At 35.3% G+C, this 18,536-nt stretch overlaps 1 protein-coding gene across 1 annotated transcript in view; it reads right to left on the bottom strand.

Moving 5' to 3' along the window:
* Positions 1-16,713, bottom strand: part of LOC129261351 (gamma-aminobutyric acid type B receptor subunit 1-like) — a 54,216-nt gene extending 37,503 nt beyond the window's left edge. The window contains exons 1-3 of the mRNA XM_064099525.1: positions 16,568-16,713; positions 12,644-12,808; positions 7,306-7,434 (exon numbers count right to left, since the gene is read on the bottom strand). Coding sequence (XP_063955595.1) covers positions 7,306-7,434; positions 12,644-12,808; positions 16,568-16,645 — 372 coding nt within the window. The 5' untranslated portion in view covers positions 16,646-16,713. The remainder of the gene's footprint in view (positions 1-7,305; positions 7,435-12,643; positions 12,809-16,567) is intronic.
* Positions 16,714-18,536: the final 1,823 nt, after the last annotated feature.

Raw genomic sequence — 18,536 nt, 5'->3', positions numbered from 1 at the left:
GACTCATTTGAGTTTGATGTTTTATCCAGTTAAAGCTAAACATGTAAATAATTATGAAGTGGCAAAGTTAGCAATTTTGAGAGCATCTAAACGTATACCGCTGCATGCAATTTATTTCTACTTACTAATTCAACCAATGTATATACTTCCTCCTATGAATAAACATCCATTTGACATTGTGACGCCGGAAACCAAATGTAGCCTTATAACTCGTATGTAACAATTTATTTCCATAGCCCAGAAAACAAAAGGTTATCTCGCATACAGACAAAATATCCGTTACCATTTCTTGTAAAATTATTATATATATTTTTTTTAATACAGATGCAGGAAAATCAATCAAACACTAAAACTTTTCCAAGGTGTGTGATATTGCTACTGCATTTATTCCCTGAACGCTGTTGGGGTTTTGCAGCGTCAAATCAACTTGATTACATTTTGCAATTATCTAATAGAGCCTCCTTTTTGTCTCAGGAGAAGGTAAACCACATCGAAACAAATATTTATGGCTCTTATCGTATACTCTCTCACCTTTTTCTCTACTTCTCCCTCCCTCTCCCTCACTTATACCCCCTCCACCCTCTCTCTCTCTCTCTCGCCCCGCTCTGTCTCTGCCATTCTTCTTCTCTGTTTTTATTTATTAAGATCTAGCATCCCAGGTTCGACAAAATGTCAATGCGTTAGTGTATTACCTACCTACCCCTTACTAATAATGTGTTGCTCTTGGATTGGCCATGAGCCGACACGTGACTAATCATAATTTTAGCAGAAATATGGAATTCCTCAGAGATGATGTCAGAACCATTTTGCATTCGACTGCCCCTATTCTCCCAACCAGTTCAGTTATACATTTGCTCTACGGCGGCCGTACCTCGAGTTTAAAACAGCCGTTTTAACATTTTTTTGCAATAGCTACATATAGGGTGTTTGAATAAAAATAAATAAAACGGCTGTTTTCGACTCGCCGGACGGCCGGCATATATAGAGCAAATGTGACTGAGGTATTAATCGCTAGGGATTCTCCGTCGTAACAAAAATAATTAAAATATGGCTGCGGGATGGACCCAGTGTCTATTGTACAGTAAAATTCATTTTCTAAAATTATTTCAGAATGAAATTTACTTTCCAATGATTTTAAGATTAGAATTGACAGTAAAGTGTTAATTTAACAAGATCCATGCTACTGTGTTCATAATTTTTCATTATCATTATTGTAATTATTATTGTTGTTATCATTATCATTATTATTTTTACCATTGTAATATTAACAATCCTATGTGTACTATCTTTTTTTACTCTCTCCATTCTTTTTATAATTTATATACTTGTCAATACTCTTGTATTCCTGATAGGGAGTTGATATAGTTAAGTTAATCTCATCTCAATTTTTCTTTGAAAAAATATCCTCTGTTCTAACGTTCTTGCACCCTTCATTTTTCTTAATTCTGACCTCAAAGTACTCTAAAAAAAAAGGGTCAAGGGTGGAAAGGGATGTATCACCCTTTGAAAGGTTCGGGGCGTAACAGAGTTTAAAAACATGATTAAAAAAAAGGAACGATGGCATTACCGTAACTCCTTATCCCTTTCACTCATACCACCCTCTGTGTTTTAGAGTGTGCACTTGTAATACCCTGATGTATTTGAATACCCCCCCCCCCTCCCTAAAACATCAAAAAGTATAAACAAAAATGAAATATCTCCCGGTGAGACCGGATTGTGTCATTGAGCCCTGCTAAAAAAGAGGGCATATTCTCGAGAGAACGTAGGAGTGAAATCATTATTATTTTTTTTAGATCGTTAACGAATCTAGAAAATAGCAATGAAATATCGTCCTACTCAACTAATATTTGATTATAGGTCAAGGACTGGATATCTTTTACCTAGTCTAGACGACACTTCCATCGCTTTTTGCGATTTGAAATCATGTTATTGAAATAAGGAATGCATTTTCCTTTTTACGTGCCTTCTCTTCTGTTCACAAACGTAACCAAAGGCTTTCAAGGACGATAATTTCTCTATTCCACTCGACATGAGTATGGTCCCCGATGTAGTTGTTAACTATTGTGTGTTTATTGAAAAGAAATATACTTGTTTCACGGGAAATATTTTCCTTCAAGATTATCGAGGTAAAAGTAAAAATAACAATTGTCACTGCAATTCTGTCTGTTTTTTATTTATTTAAGCTTATGAGAAAATGGTATATTCTTCAATATTTTGAAGAACTTGAAATCAGCGTTTATCGTAACTTAGCGCCCCCTACCGCTCAGAAAATAGTAGAAAATATCAGAAAAATCACAAGTTTAAAAAAATGCTATTGCATCAGAATGACAATTCCTATGAGTGTCGGATTTATTAACTTTTATGAACCTTTGTCAAGCTAAACGAAAGAAAAACAAATTTTTGTCCAAACAAAGTATTGGAGGGGACTGCAGCATATTCGAGCCCCAGGGTTCCGCGGCCCCTGGTTATAAGGATTGCATTTTATGAAAAATTATCTCCTTATCGGTTTTATGACAGAGAAGCCGGATCGCCTTTTCTTATTAGCTTATAACCACCATTATAAAGTGTTCGGGATGATTTTCTTCCGTATAAAACACCGCAAGCGGTAAGACCATAATAAATGAATGGATATAGTTTTTAAAATTACAATATTTTAAAATTCATTGAAAGCTCTCACAGAGAATGAAAGGAATATTATCAGAAAATAATGGCCTCCTACGCATATTCCCTTTTTATATAGCTTTCTTAAATTTAAATGGGGATTTTCAGTGTTTAGATCTCATTTACATCTTTCATATAAGTTCATTTTTTTGTACGAGATTCGTTTTTTGGGCTGTCCTTAATTGTGTGTCATGCTTTAGAATCTGAACAAAATTTGTAAATGTTTTAATTTCTCTATTATTTCGTTATAAATACTTTTTCCTGGAAGATGGAAATGTGGAGGTAGAATTCCAAAATGCGGATGTAGTCTTGTACTGAAATTGGTAGCAGAGTGAGAATGAAAACAATGAGTATACGGTCATGATAGAAGTAATTAGAATATGGTACTTATTATTCAAAAGAAAATCACTACAAATGTGAGGCAATCGATTTTGGTTATGGTTGACCCCCCCCCCCCCCCCTCCACAACATAATCGGTATTGAATTCACAGTTCAAAGCAACACAATGATGGTGTGTTTTTTCTGCTCTCCGCAAATTGTACTTTGGGAATTTGTGCTTTTAGATTATTTTTGACCTGTTCAGAAAAAAAGTAAAAAAAAAGATAAAATCTTTCTGTCTGTTAGTGCGCCGACATTGCTATTCTTCCAAAATATCAATACACATCACTTAATTTACCGCAATATAATCGAAATACGCCCACACATAAGAAAACAAAATCGATGAACCTTTAGCAATATAATTTGGCACTCAGTTCAAGTCCAGTCTATCGTAAGGGTAAACACACTGTTATCTGAAAAAGCTCAAAAACATGTCATTTATCTTTATGGTGACAACACCAACGCTGTTCCTATTTCAATTACCACATGATCCTTTAAAGGAGAATGAAACCCTTGGAACCCGCTGAATCCATATCAAAGAGAAAAATCAAAGAAACATATTGTTGAAAGTTTGAGGAAGATTGAATGAATAGTAAGAAAGTTATGAGCATTTGAATATTGAGATCACTAATGCCATGTAGATCCTCCCATTGGCAATGCGACCAAGATATGTGATGTCACACACGTACAACTCCCTCATTACTTTAGTACTTATTTCACTTATATTCTCACTTATTATAGAGTCTATCACAAGGTGAGGTGTTCTCTTTATGAGAGGACAAGTACATAGGTTTCACAACATTATATCATTGGTGAATCGTTTGTCATATGATTAGAATGAGCAAAAAGATATGTTTTGGGGTATATTTTCAGTGTCCAAAAGGGGAGAGTTGTTCATCTGTGACATCATAGATCTTGGTCGCATTGCCAATGAGAGGATCTCCATAGCATTAGTGATCTCGACATTCAAATGCTCATAACTCTTCTATTGCTAGTCCTATTTTACTCAAACTTTTGCTGATCTTATTCTTTGATTTTTCTGCTTTCACAAAAGCTAACTTGCTCCAAGAGTTTCATTCTCCTTTAAGACTTTGTCACAATCTTGATTATTTTCCCTATCTTTGCTAGCAGAGTCTGATTTTGTAGTCTAGTTGGGCAGCCTTTATTATGATAATTAGCTTTCCTTCTTGAGGTGTTATGTAGACCTCCTGTATATTGCAATGCTAGGCATGCACTTAAGGTGTTTTCTTTTGTATTCTTGGCTTGACTGATTCTGCTCTGTTGTAATTCAACGTGATTTAATCCGTCTGGAGCCAGCTCTCCTTCTGAGAGGACCTGTTTTATGAGCTGGTGTAGCTCCGGGTAGCCACACCCGTTATACCCCTTTAGGTGCTAACGAGATTTGCTGACAGTAAGTTACTTTTATTTTGACAAGTTCATAGAATGAATATAGTGAACCAGTTTGACTTTATTGCCATGATGATATAAGAGGCATTTCTCTCATTTAATATAAAATATCAAATTTAATTATTTAACATGTTATTTAGCTTGTGAGCTTTTGCTTTTGAAAGGATATATACTCCTTAAGAGTAGCAAGTGCATTTTTGTTAATGTTTTAAGAGCATAGGCATGTCTTACATTTTTAATACAAGTGCTAGCAGAGATATGATATTTTTATGTCTTTAACTCACGCATCATTGAATTGATTGACAAAGAGTCATATAGGAGTTTTATATGAATTAGGGCATGGCCTTTAAACTTATGCGACTGTTAAGTTGATATTTTAATGTACATGTAGACCCTATGTATTCTTATAATTTTGGGTGTCTCCTTTTTTCAGCCGTTACATTGCGGTGTATACTACTATATTATTGGTCTTCCGAGTTACTACATTACAGTGTTACTACGACGTTTCTGTTACTACGTTATTGGTCTTCCGGGTTACTGCGTAACTACTGTTACTGTTATTTCCTGATACTGATATTTCTACAAACAGAAGCGTACGGCACTTCATAGATTCCGAATAAGGTAGCGTTCCATAGACGTCTTCAGTTCGTCGCCGCATGTAAGGAGAAAAATGTAACACATAATATTGACTATTTTGTTCTGCGGTAGCTCTCGGGGAGCTAGTCCTTCAACTTCAAGATTCTCCAAACCTCTTTCGAAGTCTTAGTGACTGTTTGAAGAGACATTTAGAACACTTTAGAGATTCGACAGTATCATTATGATATAAAAAACACTCGCGACATAATATCATCAATTTTGGGTTAAGAGAGGGATCTTGTTTGGTAATTTGGAATTTTTCCATTATTCTATGTAATTTTCTATTGATTTTTGTAAAGACTGTTCACTAATTTTGTTATGAAAAGATTCAGTAATGTTTTTAAAATAAAGTTTATTTAAACTTTATTCGAAGGCTATTTTCTAATTCTTGAGTCATTTGTGAATTGTGGGTGGTCAAGCAACCCGGTATTAAGATTTTAATGAGTCATAATCACAATTGTCTTTGAACTTAAGTTTAACCTGAATTATTTAGGGTGAAAAACCACTTTCAGAGGTAAAAAAAGTGACAAACTTGTCTTTTTAATCATTCACTTCGTTAAAAAAAATGAAAAAATAAAAGACTGAGGAATAGTATTTTTGGCTACAATTTCCATTTTTTGTTGTAATGTCGTGCTTAATCTCACGATTATTTTTCGAGTATGTTAAAATTGGCTATGTACTCGAATAACTACAACATTGTATAATGCAATATATGTTTGCACTCCATTATTGTTTTGATATCTCACGTGAATGGTGATTCATGCTCCCAATAGCGGTAACTCCAGTTTTATTTATTTTTCTTTTCTTTTTACTAAAAATAAGACTTGAGATTGTATAGGATTGCTTTGTCTGATTTTTTCCTGTGATTTGTTTATTTCTGCTTGCCCCCCCCCCTTAACTTCGCGTATTCCTATATCATGTATATCGATCCAGGTTTTAAAAAAAATATTGCTGCCGCATGGTCAGCATGCCATATTCACGATATTTAATCCCAAATACATTCTAGTCAATATGAACCACTCGCACATTATAACGACTCAAACTCCAGCATTCGGCCCTCTCGGGGCCCTCTCCAGAGCGTGCCTGTCCTTTCATATCTATGATAAATGAGAACTATACACGCTCTATCAGGTTATATTGTGAAACAGTAGATGGGTACGAAGAGGAAGATTGCAGGTATATTTTTGAATGGGCACATAGAGCACATAAGTAATGTGGGGATTGAGCGACCAACCTCACAAAAGCATCGGAATCTGATGTGGCAGCACTTCCGTCATTCGACTTTAATCGGGATTTGTGGGTACCAACACAGTCCCGTCTGATATTTCTTTGAAAATTTGTTGTTGGGTAAAATTCTTTCCTGTGCGATCTCAATTTATCAATCAAATGAACAAAAATTGATACTTTAACAGGTCAAAGACAAACGATACGTTGAGATGTCGAACACGAAAACATGTTAACGCATAAAATACAAAATATATGCGCACGTTACAACGCATAACAGACGTCACGAAAGACACGTTAACGCATGAAACACAAGACACGTTAATGCATCGAAGACGGAAGACACGTTAACACGTAAAAGACGAAAGACAAATACACGTTAACGCATTCCTCTCTCTCACACACACTCACACGCCCTCTCCCGTTATCCCTATACCATCGGTATACGTCACGGAAATATTTCCGTGGTATACGTCCGAGGACACTGTTCTCCGCTCGTTCTCCCGAGCTCTGAACGTTGAAACAATATGGCTACTGGGGCGTTGCAAGAAACTTGCGATCAATTGCAAGTCTATTTTCATTCCCGAAATCAAGCATATGCCGTGCAATTTATTGCAAATTTGCGGTTGATTGCTAATCTGCTCCATGAAACAAGGATTGTAATCTGATTTGCTAAAGTTAAAAGTGATCAATCATCTGTAAAATTTCAACAGAATATTTGCGATTGATTGCAAATATTTTCTTCCAACACCCCCTTTCTGTGCGATTAGGCTTCTTAGGTCTAATGCGACAGTCACACAGGCATAGTCGACCCCAAACTGACAAACTGAGTTACGTTATTTTCAATGATATACCGTCGGTCGGTTTGAAGTCGGTTCGGTTGGTGTGGGTGTAGTATAATGTTTGATATCCGAGGACTATTGTTGGAGCAATAATTGTCTTCGCTCATACAGACATCAAACAATGCCCCCACACACCCACGCTCTCGCACACACTTACCTTCAGATACTTGAGAGATTGGGCGATATTTTGCGACATCGTCTCCATGTCTTTGTCGACGTTGAATGCCTCTTTGACCATGACATGGATATTGCTTTCGTCTAGTTTGGTAATCAAATCGTTCACCACCTGTTTGGAATATCAAATAAATATGAAAGTCAAAATGAAAGGCCGATATCTCTTAACGGTCTTTTTGATCAAAAAGTCTAAGTAAATATTGGATCATCAGTCCGTTTACATCTTTTCTAAAGCAATGGACCTACTAGGTCCATGCTAAAGCACACCACCTGACTTGTTTATGTAGTCTTACTTCACAATCGGGAGGAGGTGTAAAGCTCTGTTCCTACACGTTGACGATGTAAAAATAGCAAAATGAAATATTTTGCTCAAATTAATAATAGACAATATAAAAATTTTGACGAGCGAAAATGTCATCTTCTACTTTTCTGGAAAACTGCGCAACTTTGTCGACAATAACGAAATTGATGGTACTTTTGAACGGTCAGAAGCCGATTTATTTGGTGAGACTCGACAGCATATTACTATATACATCATCAGATAATTGCTTTTTTGTTACAATTTCCCGTCGTTAAACGACACTTCACACCTTTTGGGTATTCATATTAAGGGAATGATATATGATGTTTTTTTAATTCGAATTCGACTTTTCAAACTTAAAGAGAAATTACAGTAGTTGCAGTAAACACTGATTTCATGAGAAAGTCTGTAAAACCAGGCTTCATTGTCAGTATATCATCGAGGATCTAGATCTGGTACAGTTACATAAACTGAACTTTGTGAAATCTTGAAATCTACGCTGAAAAATATTCAGACTGAACTTCCCCAACACAGATAAGCGCACGTGGGACAGTGTATAATTATTGCTTTGAGCGTCGGGCCCGACGCTCTACCCGATTCCTGTGCTTATTTGCTGATTTCTCAGCAATTACACCATTTCTTCCAGAATCCTTTGGCACATACGTTTTATTTATACAAACAGACACTTTGGTGGTCATTTCATTGGATTCTGCACGAACTCATTTTGATATCGTTACCAAAACTAGTATTTACCTTTAAGACGACAGCTTAAAATAATTGACCGTTGATTGACAAAATCGAAGGCCAAGAATATATTCAGTTAGCATGAAAACGTGTTCATAAAGAGGGACTATCAGATCATCCAGCACCATCTCTTCCTTGTCACCTACCCTAGCTGCGGTCAATTGTTAAATCCTTTTAGACCTAACATGGCTCAACTTAAAATGATATTCCTTATTTTGTTGGTTCATATTTTTGTATGCACTGTCATGAAAAGACCTTCCATTTTCGAGGCTTTTATGATTCGCGGTCGCAAGTACATTGGTCTTGGCCGTGACCCTTGTCGAATTTCTGTTTTTAAGAGAACTAGACCATTCCTGGTATTGCGTGACATGAATAGCTAAGCATGGGACCGAGCCAATTTTTTTTATTAAAGAAAGTAGACAAAAGGGGAGAGAATGAATTTATGGAATGTATTTAAACACTCAGGCGGGCACTTAACCTTATAGGCAGAGCTGGGGTGGAAAGGGAGAGAAAGGGAAAGTTTGAATGGTTTAGAATTCTCCGTACATACCCCGAATTGTATAGAAACAATAACCTGTGACATACTTTGAAATTATAATCAGTATGCTTTTCTTTTTAAAAATATATCAATAACGATGGGTTATTACAACAGAGTTATGCAAATAGACAAATAAGCGTCGACTCTATTCCTACTTTGGCTACATATTCAAGCGTCAAAATAAGCAAATTTAAATTAAATGAATTAATCGTCATGATAGGAGAGTGAATAAGATTTTGTTTCTTTCAAATAAGAAACATAACCAACTAGGAGGGGTCTATACATAATTTAATAGATTATTAAGGAAATTCAATATACTTATTAAGATGATACGGAAATACCTACATAATGGGACGAAATGCCTGTTAGAAGGGTTTTTTTTAATATAAAAATAAAATTGTAGTCTCTTTAAAAATGAGTTTCAAAAAGTCCTTAAAGAAGAATTAAATACATCTTTATAACATGTGCTTATCTTGAAAAAGAGATATTCGCACAAATAAACGTGTTACGGGCATACAATTGGACTCCGATTTGGTTTAGTAATGTGGTTATCTCGCTGTATATTTTACAAACGTGTAATGACTGTTTCTGGGGATTTTTTTACCTCTACATGTTTGGAAAAATTATGCATTCTGGATAGTTTTGTTAAACACCTAATCGTCTAATCAGGAAGCTAAATTCACAGAAATCATCTAAGTTGCTTTTCCCATGCAATGATTACAAGTGGTTTTCAGATTTTGGTATCTTTAATACAATGGGTGAGTGTAAATGTTTTTTTATTGAGGGAGGGGGGAGGTGGGCTCCTTCATTATCTTTATTCATCTATGAAATCGAGGTTAGAAAATTATTCTATATAATATGTCTACAGACTATTATGATAGGGCTTGTTTTGGTGAAAAGATATCTTGGTTTCAAAGTCTTATGGCACTTGCTCAAAACTTTGCATGTTAATTAAATGCACAATGTCCTAAAATGTACCGATATTTTTTTGTGAAAGCCCTCGCATTGCAAAAATCGTTTAACAAAAATGATTATGATATTGATGACAATGGAATTAATATTGATCATGAACGATTTTAAATCATTTGGTTGCAGTTGCCTGTTTATTATGGAAGAAAGTCAAACATTCCATTTATGATTTTGACCGTCAATGATCTGACTATCAAGGACCGCCAAAATAATAACTATTATATCGCTGTCTATTTATTCTTCTATTGGCTGTTTTCCCGCGTCTACTATATCAATCTACAATACCACGAATACGCTTAAAATCAATCACACGTTTTTAGTGTTTTTTTCTAAGCAACAAGGCATGAAATAATGCTCGGTTGCTAACAGTGTTTACTTTCAGTTAAAATGTGAGTTTTTTTTATATATTTGAAGAGCTTAATTGCAAAAGGGTTGAGATCCATTTTTCATCAAATTAGATTTTTTTTGTCTAAATTTATAGATTTTTAGTAGCTCTATAAGACGATATCAAAGAAAAGTTGAAATTCACTTTAAAAAGTGAACAAATATGGCAAAGAAAATTCCCTTTTTTCAAAAGGGATTAAATCCATTTCAGTTTGTTTGCAAAAATGGCTAAATCCACAAAGGTAAGTTTTGGGGAAAATATTATTTAACAAAATATGAAGACAGGCAGATTTCTTTGATATCCAATTCTATGTTCAGATGGTAGGGTAGTTTATTATGACAATTTAGTTTGGCATAAGAATATTGCAATATGGCAGAATAAAAAAAAACATGATTTTCTTGGAATGGTCCAAAGGGGATCTAACCTCTTTTGCAAAAAAACTCTTCATTTCCCAAAACAAATCACTCAAAATAATCCATGAGAAAGGAGCTTATTTTCAGATATCATATGAAAATTTTGATCTTTTCAAGTCAATCAGTGGATTCTGTCTACTCCTAAAGGACAAAGGATCGGTATTACATTGTGGAGCATAACATGCAGGCGCCGATTCATTCATGAATAAATCATTGATTTTCAAACTCAGGTTTCTTATTTCATTCCCATGTAATTGCATCCCACTTCATGTTCTCTCAGGAAGGGTTTGATTCCAGAATTATTCTACCTCAAGATCTTGGGGTCGTTTTGATTAGTTTCCGAGCACTGATTCTCTCCTACTGAGAACAAACAACATGTCCCAGCCAATTGCGAACATGTTGCAGAGCTATGGAAAGCCGGCAAAGTCACAATTCGTATTCTCAAGTGATCCAACGCATGTCTGAGTGCGCGCCCGTAAATCCATCACAGACGTGCGCGATTGTGAAAATGCAATACTGGATTTTACTCAATCAGCATTATTACTTACTTTTTCAGTCCCAAGCCCATTACAAAATGTCAAGCATGTGCATTCGCCGTATTGTGCCAATTGAAATAATACAGTATATCATAAACACAGCGCATTTTGATCAGGCGAGGGAGTTATTTTTGCTTTATTATTTATCTGTGTGCATTTTTTTCTTGGGGGGGGGAGGGGACATCATCCCAGGATTTTAAGAAGCTAAATGACAAGGAACTGCGTTGGCATATAACAGATCAACATGGATCAATGCCACCTCCAAAAAACATTTGCCTTCTGGAGTTACACTGCATAAGCAGATGGAGACAGGAAGACGATTGTGCTCGCTTTAAGTTTTCTTTCCGATCAAATTATTTCGACACCTAAATCCGCGGCGCGTTTCCCGCCCTGATCAAATCCCAGGTAGGGCTTGCCTCGACGCAGGAATAAGTTCGTCCCTCCTAAATCGCCCTTCAATCCCAATAAATTCGATCCGACACAAACACTGCAGCCAGGGTGTCGACCACCGGGAAATGCCAACGGACTGGCACGACTCTGCGCATACGAGGTTAGGATGGAGCGCGGATAAAACTTTCAAACACTAATCCGATTTTACTCCGAGCACACTAATGGAAATTAAATCGTAAAAAACGCCAAATACTTTCCAGCTGCATTATGTTATTATGAGCAGCACCTCCCCCCTCCAAAAAAAAAAAAAAACGCACAAAGACAATTTCAGCAACATCATCATATTGACCATCACTATCACAACCTACACCACCACCAAAGCACAGTTTATATCACCAGCTTGACCACCACCACTACCATCACCAACTAAATTTTCAGTACTATATACCGTCATCGTGGGCACCATCATCAGTCACATTTCACCGTCATCATCTTCCTCATCATCTTTATCATCATCATCATCATCTTTATCATCATTTTCATCATCAGCAGCAGCATCGTTGTCATTATCACCATCACTATCATCATCACTCTTCTGAAGTTATCGAATCATGGTTTGCCTCCAAAATCGTAGGACCTTTGATCTAGGGATCTTGATCAAGATAAGACGAATGACCGATACGTACAGTTACTCATTTTCTGTGTAGTACAAACACGTAAAAAGGATGGGGGTTTATTGTTACAGTGCATACCTTTTTAAGTTTTCCAGACCATTTTTGTTTTTGCCTTGTCATGCAAACTATTCAATATATAGTTAGTTTCCTTTCTCAGCTACCTCTATTCGCCCCCTCTCCATCTTTCCCCTCTGTCTCTCGCTTACTCTTTATCTATCTATACTTTCATCTGTCAGTCTGTCTTCCACCCCCCCCCCCCTCAAGAGTATAACTTAGAACAATTGATCAAACATGATAGTCAATCTAAAAGCTTTTCCGACCAATATCGTTTTCCTATGGGTAAATACAAATAAATATATAAATATACTTACGGCGATATTATCAAGACTGTTTACTCCCAGGATGCCGACATTCTTCCATTCCCACTTCATACACATTTTAATCCGCGGATCGTTGTAACTATTTGTTGACGGAATGGTTCGGAACAAAAGCGGGTTACCCGAAGACAGCGATGGAGCATGAGATCCGTAGGTGATCTGAATGAAAAAAAGGGTGATAACATTATGGCTTTCATCATTAGTATTTCGATATCTTTTTTAAGTTTGTTTGATCTTCAAAATACATTTTTTATAATATCGTTTTGTTGTAAATTGTCAAACAAATGCAGCCGTCTCAAGCAAATAAAATAATGACAGGCATATTATATTGACTTTGCAAATTAATATATCTAGCTTAATACAAGGAAAATCCAGGTACCTGAAAGCAATTGGTTTTGATATTGTGTTGAACATTAAAGAAAGTAGGAAACTCGGTCTAGTATCATATTCCAACTGTGGTGCAGTTATCTACTAATCCTCAGAAAATTGCCAATTAATATACTTGAACGAGATGCCTTGAAAAGGGTTTACTCGTCAATTTTACTTGTACTTTATCATAAATATTATAAGTCTTATTCTAAATGACTTTTCAAATAATTATATCCGAGGTGGCATCATCGGAAAGTAAGGGATATCTGTTTAAGGAGGGGGGGGGGTCCATTAATATGATTTAAGACAACTGAGAATGAGAGCCGGATTACTGAAGGTGCATAAAAATGCATTTTTTATTTTCATTTCACAAAGTTAATTTACTGTGTTCTCTTTCTACGTTGTCCCTTCCGGCAATCCAATTTCTCCGGATTTTCAAGGGATTTTTACCACGTCCAAGATTTTCAAGGATAATTCCAGAAATTGAGACAGTTCAAAGATTTTCAAGGATAGATAGGGCTTCTATGAATAGCTAATATATTCGTAATACATGTATCGAAAAATATATCATTAAAATCAAATATACTTCTTTAAAGCTAGACTCAATTCTTTCTCTTGCGGATTAGAGTTTGAAAATTGACATTTTAGTGCATGTAATTCAACCTCTCTACAGTGCGTATCAAAGAAAAGTTTACACTTAGAAAAAATCCTGTAAAATTATACATTTGTAATATCGTGAAGATTTTTCCACATTTTAACATTGGTACAGATCCATTTAAGCAAATGACGATATAACTGTCGAAAAAAAAATTCCGCTTGAGTGAGCACATCTTACTTTTGAAAAGTTAGTGAAAAATGATTTGCGCAGAACTTTGAAATAGTTATGCGAATGAAAGTAGACCTTAATCATGAAGAACACGTAGAATTTAGCTAGTAATATTGATTTGAAGATATATTTTACCCTTTTTAACTTGTTTCCTTACCGAAAACACTTCGAAGAGTGCATTGCGCCCCACCCCACTCCCCCACACACCGAGGCCATCGTGGCGATATTTGCTTTACACTAAGCTGTGACTTACATGAAATTACTTAGGCTTGATTTTCATTTCGTTAATCATTGTCAAGCTTGGAAAAAGTGTGGAGAAACAAGTATTAAATGAAAAATGAAATGTAAACCCACTTTAAATGATAAAAACTAAGTGAAAAAATGCCGGAGATGTCTGATATAAACTTTTGTTCAGATTTAGTTATGTCCTCAGATCCAGCTGGCACAAAAAGGGTAAAGGTTGTGTTTACTAAGTGTTAAAATTTCAATTTGGGTTGCAAAATTATTTAAAAATGCTTGAATGTATCCGATTTTATTTCAATTGACTAAAAATGCAAGGGAAATGTATGAGAAATATTTCGCAGGGTAATCTTGATTTCGCCCTTTCCCCTTGAGACAGCGTGAAAACGAGCATTTCTGCGCAAACATATTTTTTTCGAGCTTTATAAAAATGGACAGTGCTCTCTCAAGTGTAACATTCTGTCAAAACTTTTACTTTCATTGAATAGATGAGACCCAAACCAAAGATTATATGTGAAAAAATTACCCACATGATTTATATTTTTTAATTCTCAGGGCTTTTTCAAAGTGTAAACTTTTGTTTGATACGCACTGTATATTAACAGCTGATATAAAACTTGATAGTATATTTTTGTAACCCATTTATGGGTTACTCCAATGAGTGCATGTCGAAAAGCTTCAGTAAGTCAATTTTTAAGGATATTTTAAGATTAATTAATGACATTAATTATGACATTTCAGTGAAATTTCAACAACTTTTTCAAAGAATTAATAATTTGAGAAGTAGAACCATTACTTCCTTGATCCCTTTGATATATCTAACGACATCATCGAACACAAATCACATGTGCCTATAAGCAGCAATATCTAAAGTAACATAAAATGGGCCTGTATATATTAATTACAAAACGCGACTTGCATCAATCTTCACAATAGGAAACATGCTGTTATTTCAAACACATTTCATTTCCATAATGACAGGGGCCTTGCATCAGCAATTTTTGTAAAAGAAAAAATATATATAGGAATATGACTGCGTTTGTTATCGATTTATGCACAGCAGCGGCTACGGGTTCATGTGTGTGTTTATCATGCCCCGAGGCGTTGAGTTATTAAGAAAAATCACCTGTCCTTTCATTTCAGCGAGTCTTCAGTTAATGCGGGTCAGCAGGTTTAAGAATAGTATTCGTGTGATTCCGTTTCTAGGAGGAGTGCTATATACTACTTTCTAAATGCAAATGAGCTAATCTAGTCCCTATTCACACTCCTCTTGGAGTGATAGTATCGACCAATCCAATAGGAGTGAACTGCACATCCTTTTAGAGTGCATTACAGCTCCTTTTGGAGTGAACTGAACATCTCTTAGGTCTCAAGACACTTTCACTCAAAAAGAGGTAAAGTCCACCCTAGAAAGATGCAAATCTCACTCAAAAATGAGTGAGTTCGTCTCACTCTAAGAGGAATGTGATTAAGGACCGGATTAGCTCTTTTGCATTTAGAGAGTACGGCGTCCAAGATACTGTGGGTCATTTTCTGAAACCTGTGGTCTTTGATTTGGTAATTGCCAATATTGTTATCAAGATATTCATTATAAATGTTTTAGTTATAGTTATAATATCAGTCACAATATTCAAACTCACAAGGTCAATGTCATATGGAATGTTGAAGGACACTTGAAATCAAATGCAAGTCTATTCAAATTCCTAAAATCAACCATTGGTGCTGCATTTAAATGAAGCTTATGGTAATCAATGCTGATATGTTACATACAATAGAACAGTAATGTAAGTGACCCCCCAATTTTATGGGAAAATATCAAATTGCTAATGCCTGCCTAAATATTAGAAAGTAAAAACGCGGTTTAATTTTTTTAAATATCCATGAAAACGCTGTTTACGATATGGACCTTACAGTAGATATTTCAAAAATTTAAAAAAGTGTCAAAATCTTTAACAACGCAAGTGAACTTTTTAATATGTATTTTCATTAACTTAAGCATGACTGTTTAAATTGTTAAACTACTGTAAGGTTCATATAGTAAACAGCGTTGTATACAATTTTAAACAACTTTTTTTTACTGTGTACATGATCATGACGGCATACATATGACCTGTTTCGCAAAATATTGTTAACATTTGAAATTCAATAACTTCATTGCTTGTTATACTTAGATTGGATTTTTGTTTGTTTTTAGCTGATAGAATTGTATTCTCTATATATTTAAATTTTTTCAGCCCGGATAACCCTTTTGCTGCACTCTTAGAAATGTTGAGCAACATACTGTCCACACAATAATTGGTTGAAACTCTATCCAACTGTAGTTTTAAACCAATAATGTGTGCTTTGGGTGAAAACTACACAGTATAGGTCGAAAACTACCCAGAGTTTGATTTTAAAAAAGAATAACCAATTGTTGTGGGGAAATTATTATTGTTGCCCAACATTTTAAGAGTGTGTAAGATTTACCATGGTTACAATCTTACCTGGACCACGCCCCAGAAAACGAGGGGCTTTGAGACGGCTTCGGTGATCTCGTTCCGTAGTCCTCCAATGACCATCATCTTTTTATTGGTTGTGTTACTGTAGAGGTCGTCAAAAACAATGTTTACCGCAAACCCCTCGTCGTTCTGTTAAGGAAAAATGAAAGAAGTTGCAATAAACGTTAATGAGTACAGCAAGAACGATATCAAACTCTAAAAAATATTAGAGTTCGACCTGGTTTAAAAATTTTTTTTTTAAAAGTAATGTTATCCAGGGTATGACAGGTAGTATCATAATTATAGTATAATACAATTGTTATTCATCAAAATAATGATAGGGGGTTTCCGGTAAATTCCCCCCTCCATTTCCGACGTACTTTATACTATGTACATGCAATACTTTCATCCTGTGATTGGCCGTTTGCTAGTCAATATTCATTACGGTCTATAATCTTTCATTAGGAGATACGTAGTCAAATTCAATCTATATGATTGTTTTTTTTTTGCTATTGAATATTCATTGGCCATATAACGCCTCCTCGCAAGATGACACAAGAATATCAAACTGCAATGAAACACACGTCGTGCATCTGTTCTTAAGACCATGGTTTGGAAGAAGCTGGGAAGAAACTTTCAAGTGAAAAATCAACGGTAGATATGAACGTATTGAAAATATGTTTATATTCCTTATTTTATCAGTAATAATGCTATTGAATATTTATAACAATAATAACAAAAGCCTTGGTTTGATGTAGAACTCAAAATAATGTGCAAAAAGAAACATATCTTATTTCGGAAGTATCTAAAAAATCCACCCTCTTATCGAAAAGATGTATATTCTTGTTATAGAAACCTTGTAAACAATGAGATACGAAAACGTAAACGAGAATATTATTTTTCCAGATTTAAAAGTGTCAAAGGTAATATCAAGGCAACTTGGAAAACTATAATGACATTTTGATGAAAGTTAAGGGAAGTGTGCAATATGATTTTATTGAACAAAATGGTATACATATAAACAGCAAACAGGCCATTGCCCAATTTTTTAGTGATTTTTTCAGCACTATTGGCCGGAATACTGTAAACAGTATACCTAATGCCTCTGTTGACTTTTTGCATTTTTTACCAAATAGGGATTTTTCACAGTCTATGTTTATAAAACCAGTTGAAATTTCAGAAATACTTGAAATTGTAAAAAAAACTTGACTCATGCAAATCCCCTGGATATGATGATATTAGTATTGATGTTCTAAAGAAGTCTATTGCTTCCTTTGTTGTACCGCTTTGCAATCTATTTAATATGTCTTTACAATCTGGTGTATTTCCTACTGCTCTAAAGAAGGCTGAGTTGATCCCTCTGCATAACAAGTGGAATGCCTCTGGCCGTCTCACCTGCATCACGCGATTCAATATAGCAGCAGTGCTGATTTTGAAAACTACTATAACTCGCACAAGATGTTCAGTGATACTTGGTTACTCGTATTTCCACGTTTTATGAACTAGACCAATACACTTTCAAATTTATGGCTGTAATTCAACAAATACCCCAATTTGGCCAAAGTTCATTGACCCTAAATGACCTTTGACCTTGATCATGTGACCTGAAACTTGCACAGGATGTTCAGTAATACTTGATTACTATTATGTTCAAGTTTCATGAATCAGATCCATAAACTTTCAAAGTTATGATGGTAATTCAACAGATACCCCCAATTCGGCCAAAGTTCATTGACCCTAAATGACCTTTGACCTTGGTCATGTGACGTGAAACTCATGCAGGATGTTCAGTGATACTTGATTAACCTTATGTATAAGTTTCATGAACTAGGTCCATATATTTTCTAAGTTATGATGACATTTCAAAAACTTAACCTTAGGTTAAGATTTTGATGTTGATTCCCCCAACATGGTCTAAGTTCATTGACCCTAAATGACCTTTGACCTTGGTCATGTGACATGAAACTCAGGCAGG

The sequence above is a fragment of the Lytechinus pictus genome, chromosome 5 (genome assembly GCF_037042905.1).
Source record: "Lytechinus pictus isolate F3 Inbred chromosome 5, Lp3.0, whole genome shotgun sequence".
Taxonomy (NCBI): domain Eukaryota; kingdom Metazoa; phylum Echinodermata; class Echinoidea; order Temnopleuroida; family Toxopneustidae; genus Lytechinus; species Lytechinus pictus.
Note: the sequence above shows the minus strand (reverse complement) of the source record. Positions and strands in the feature narration are given on the sequence as shown.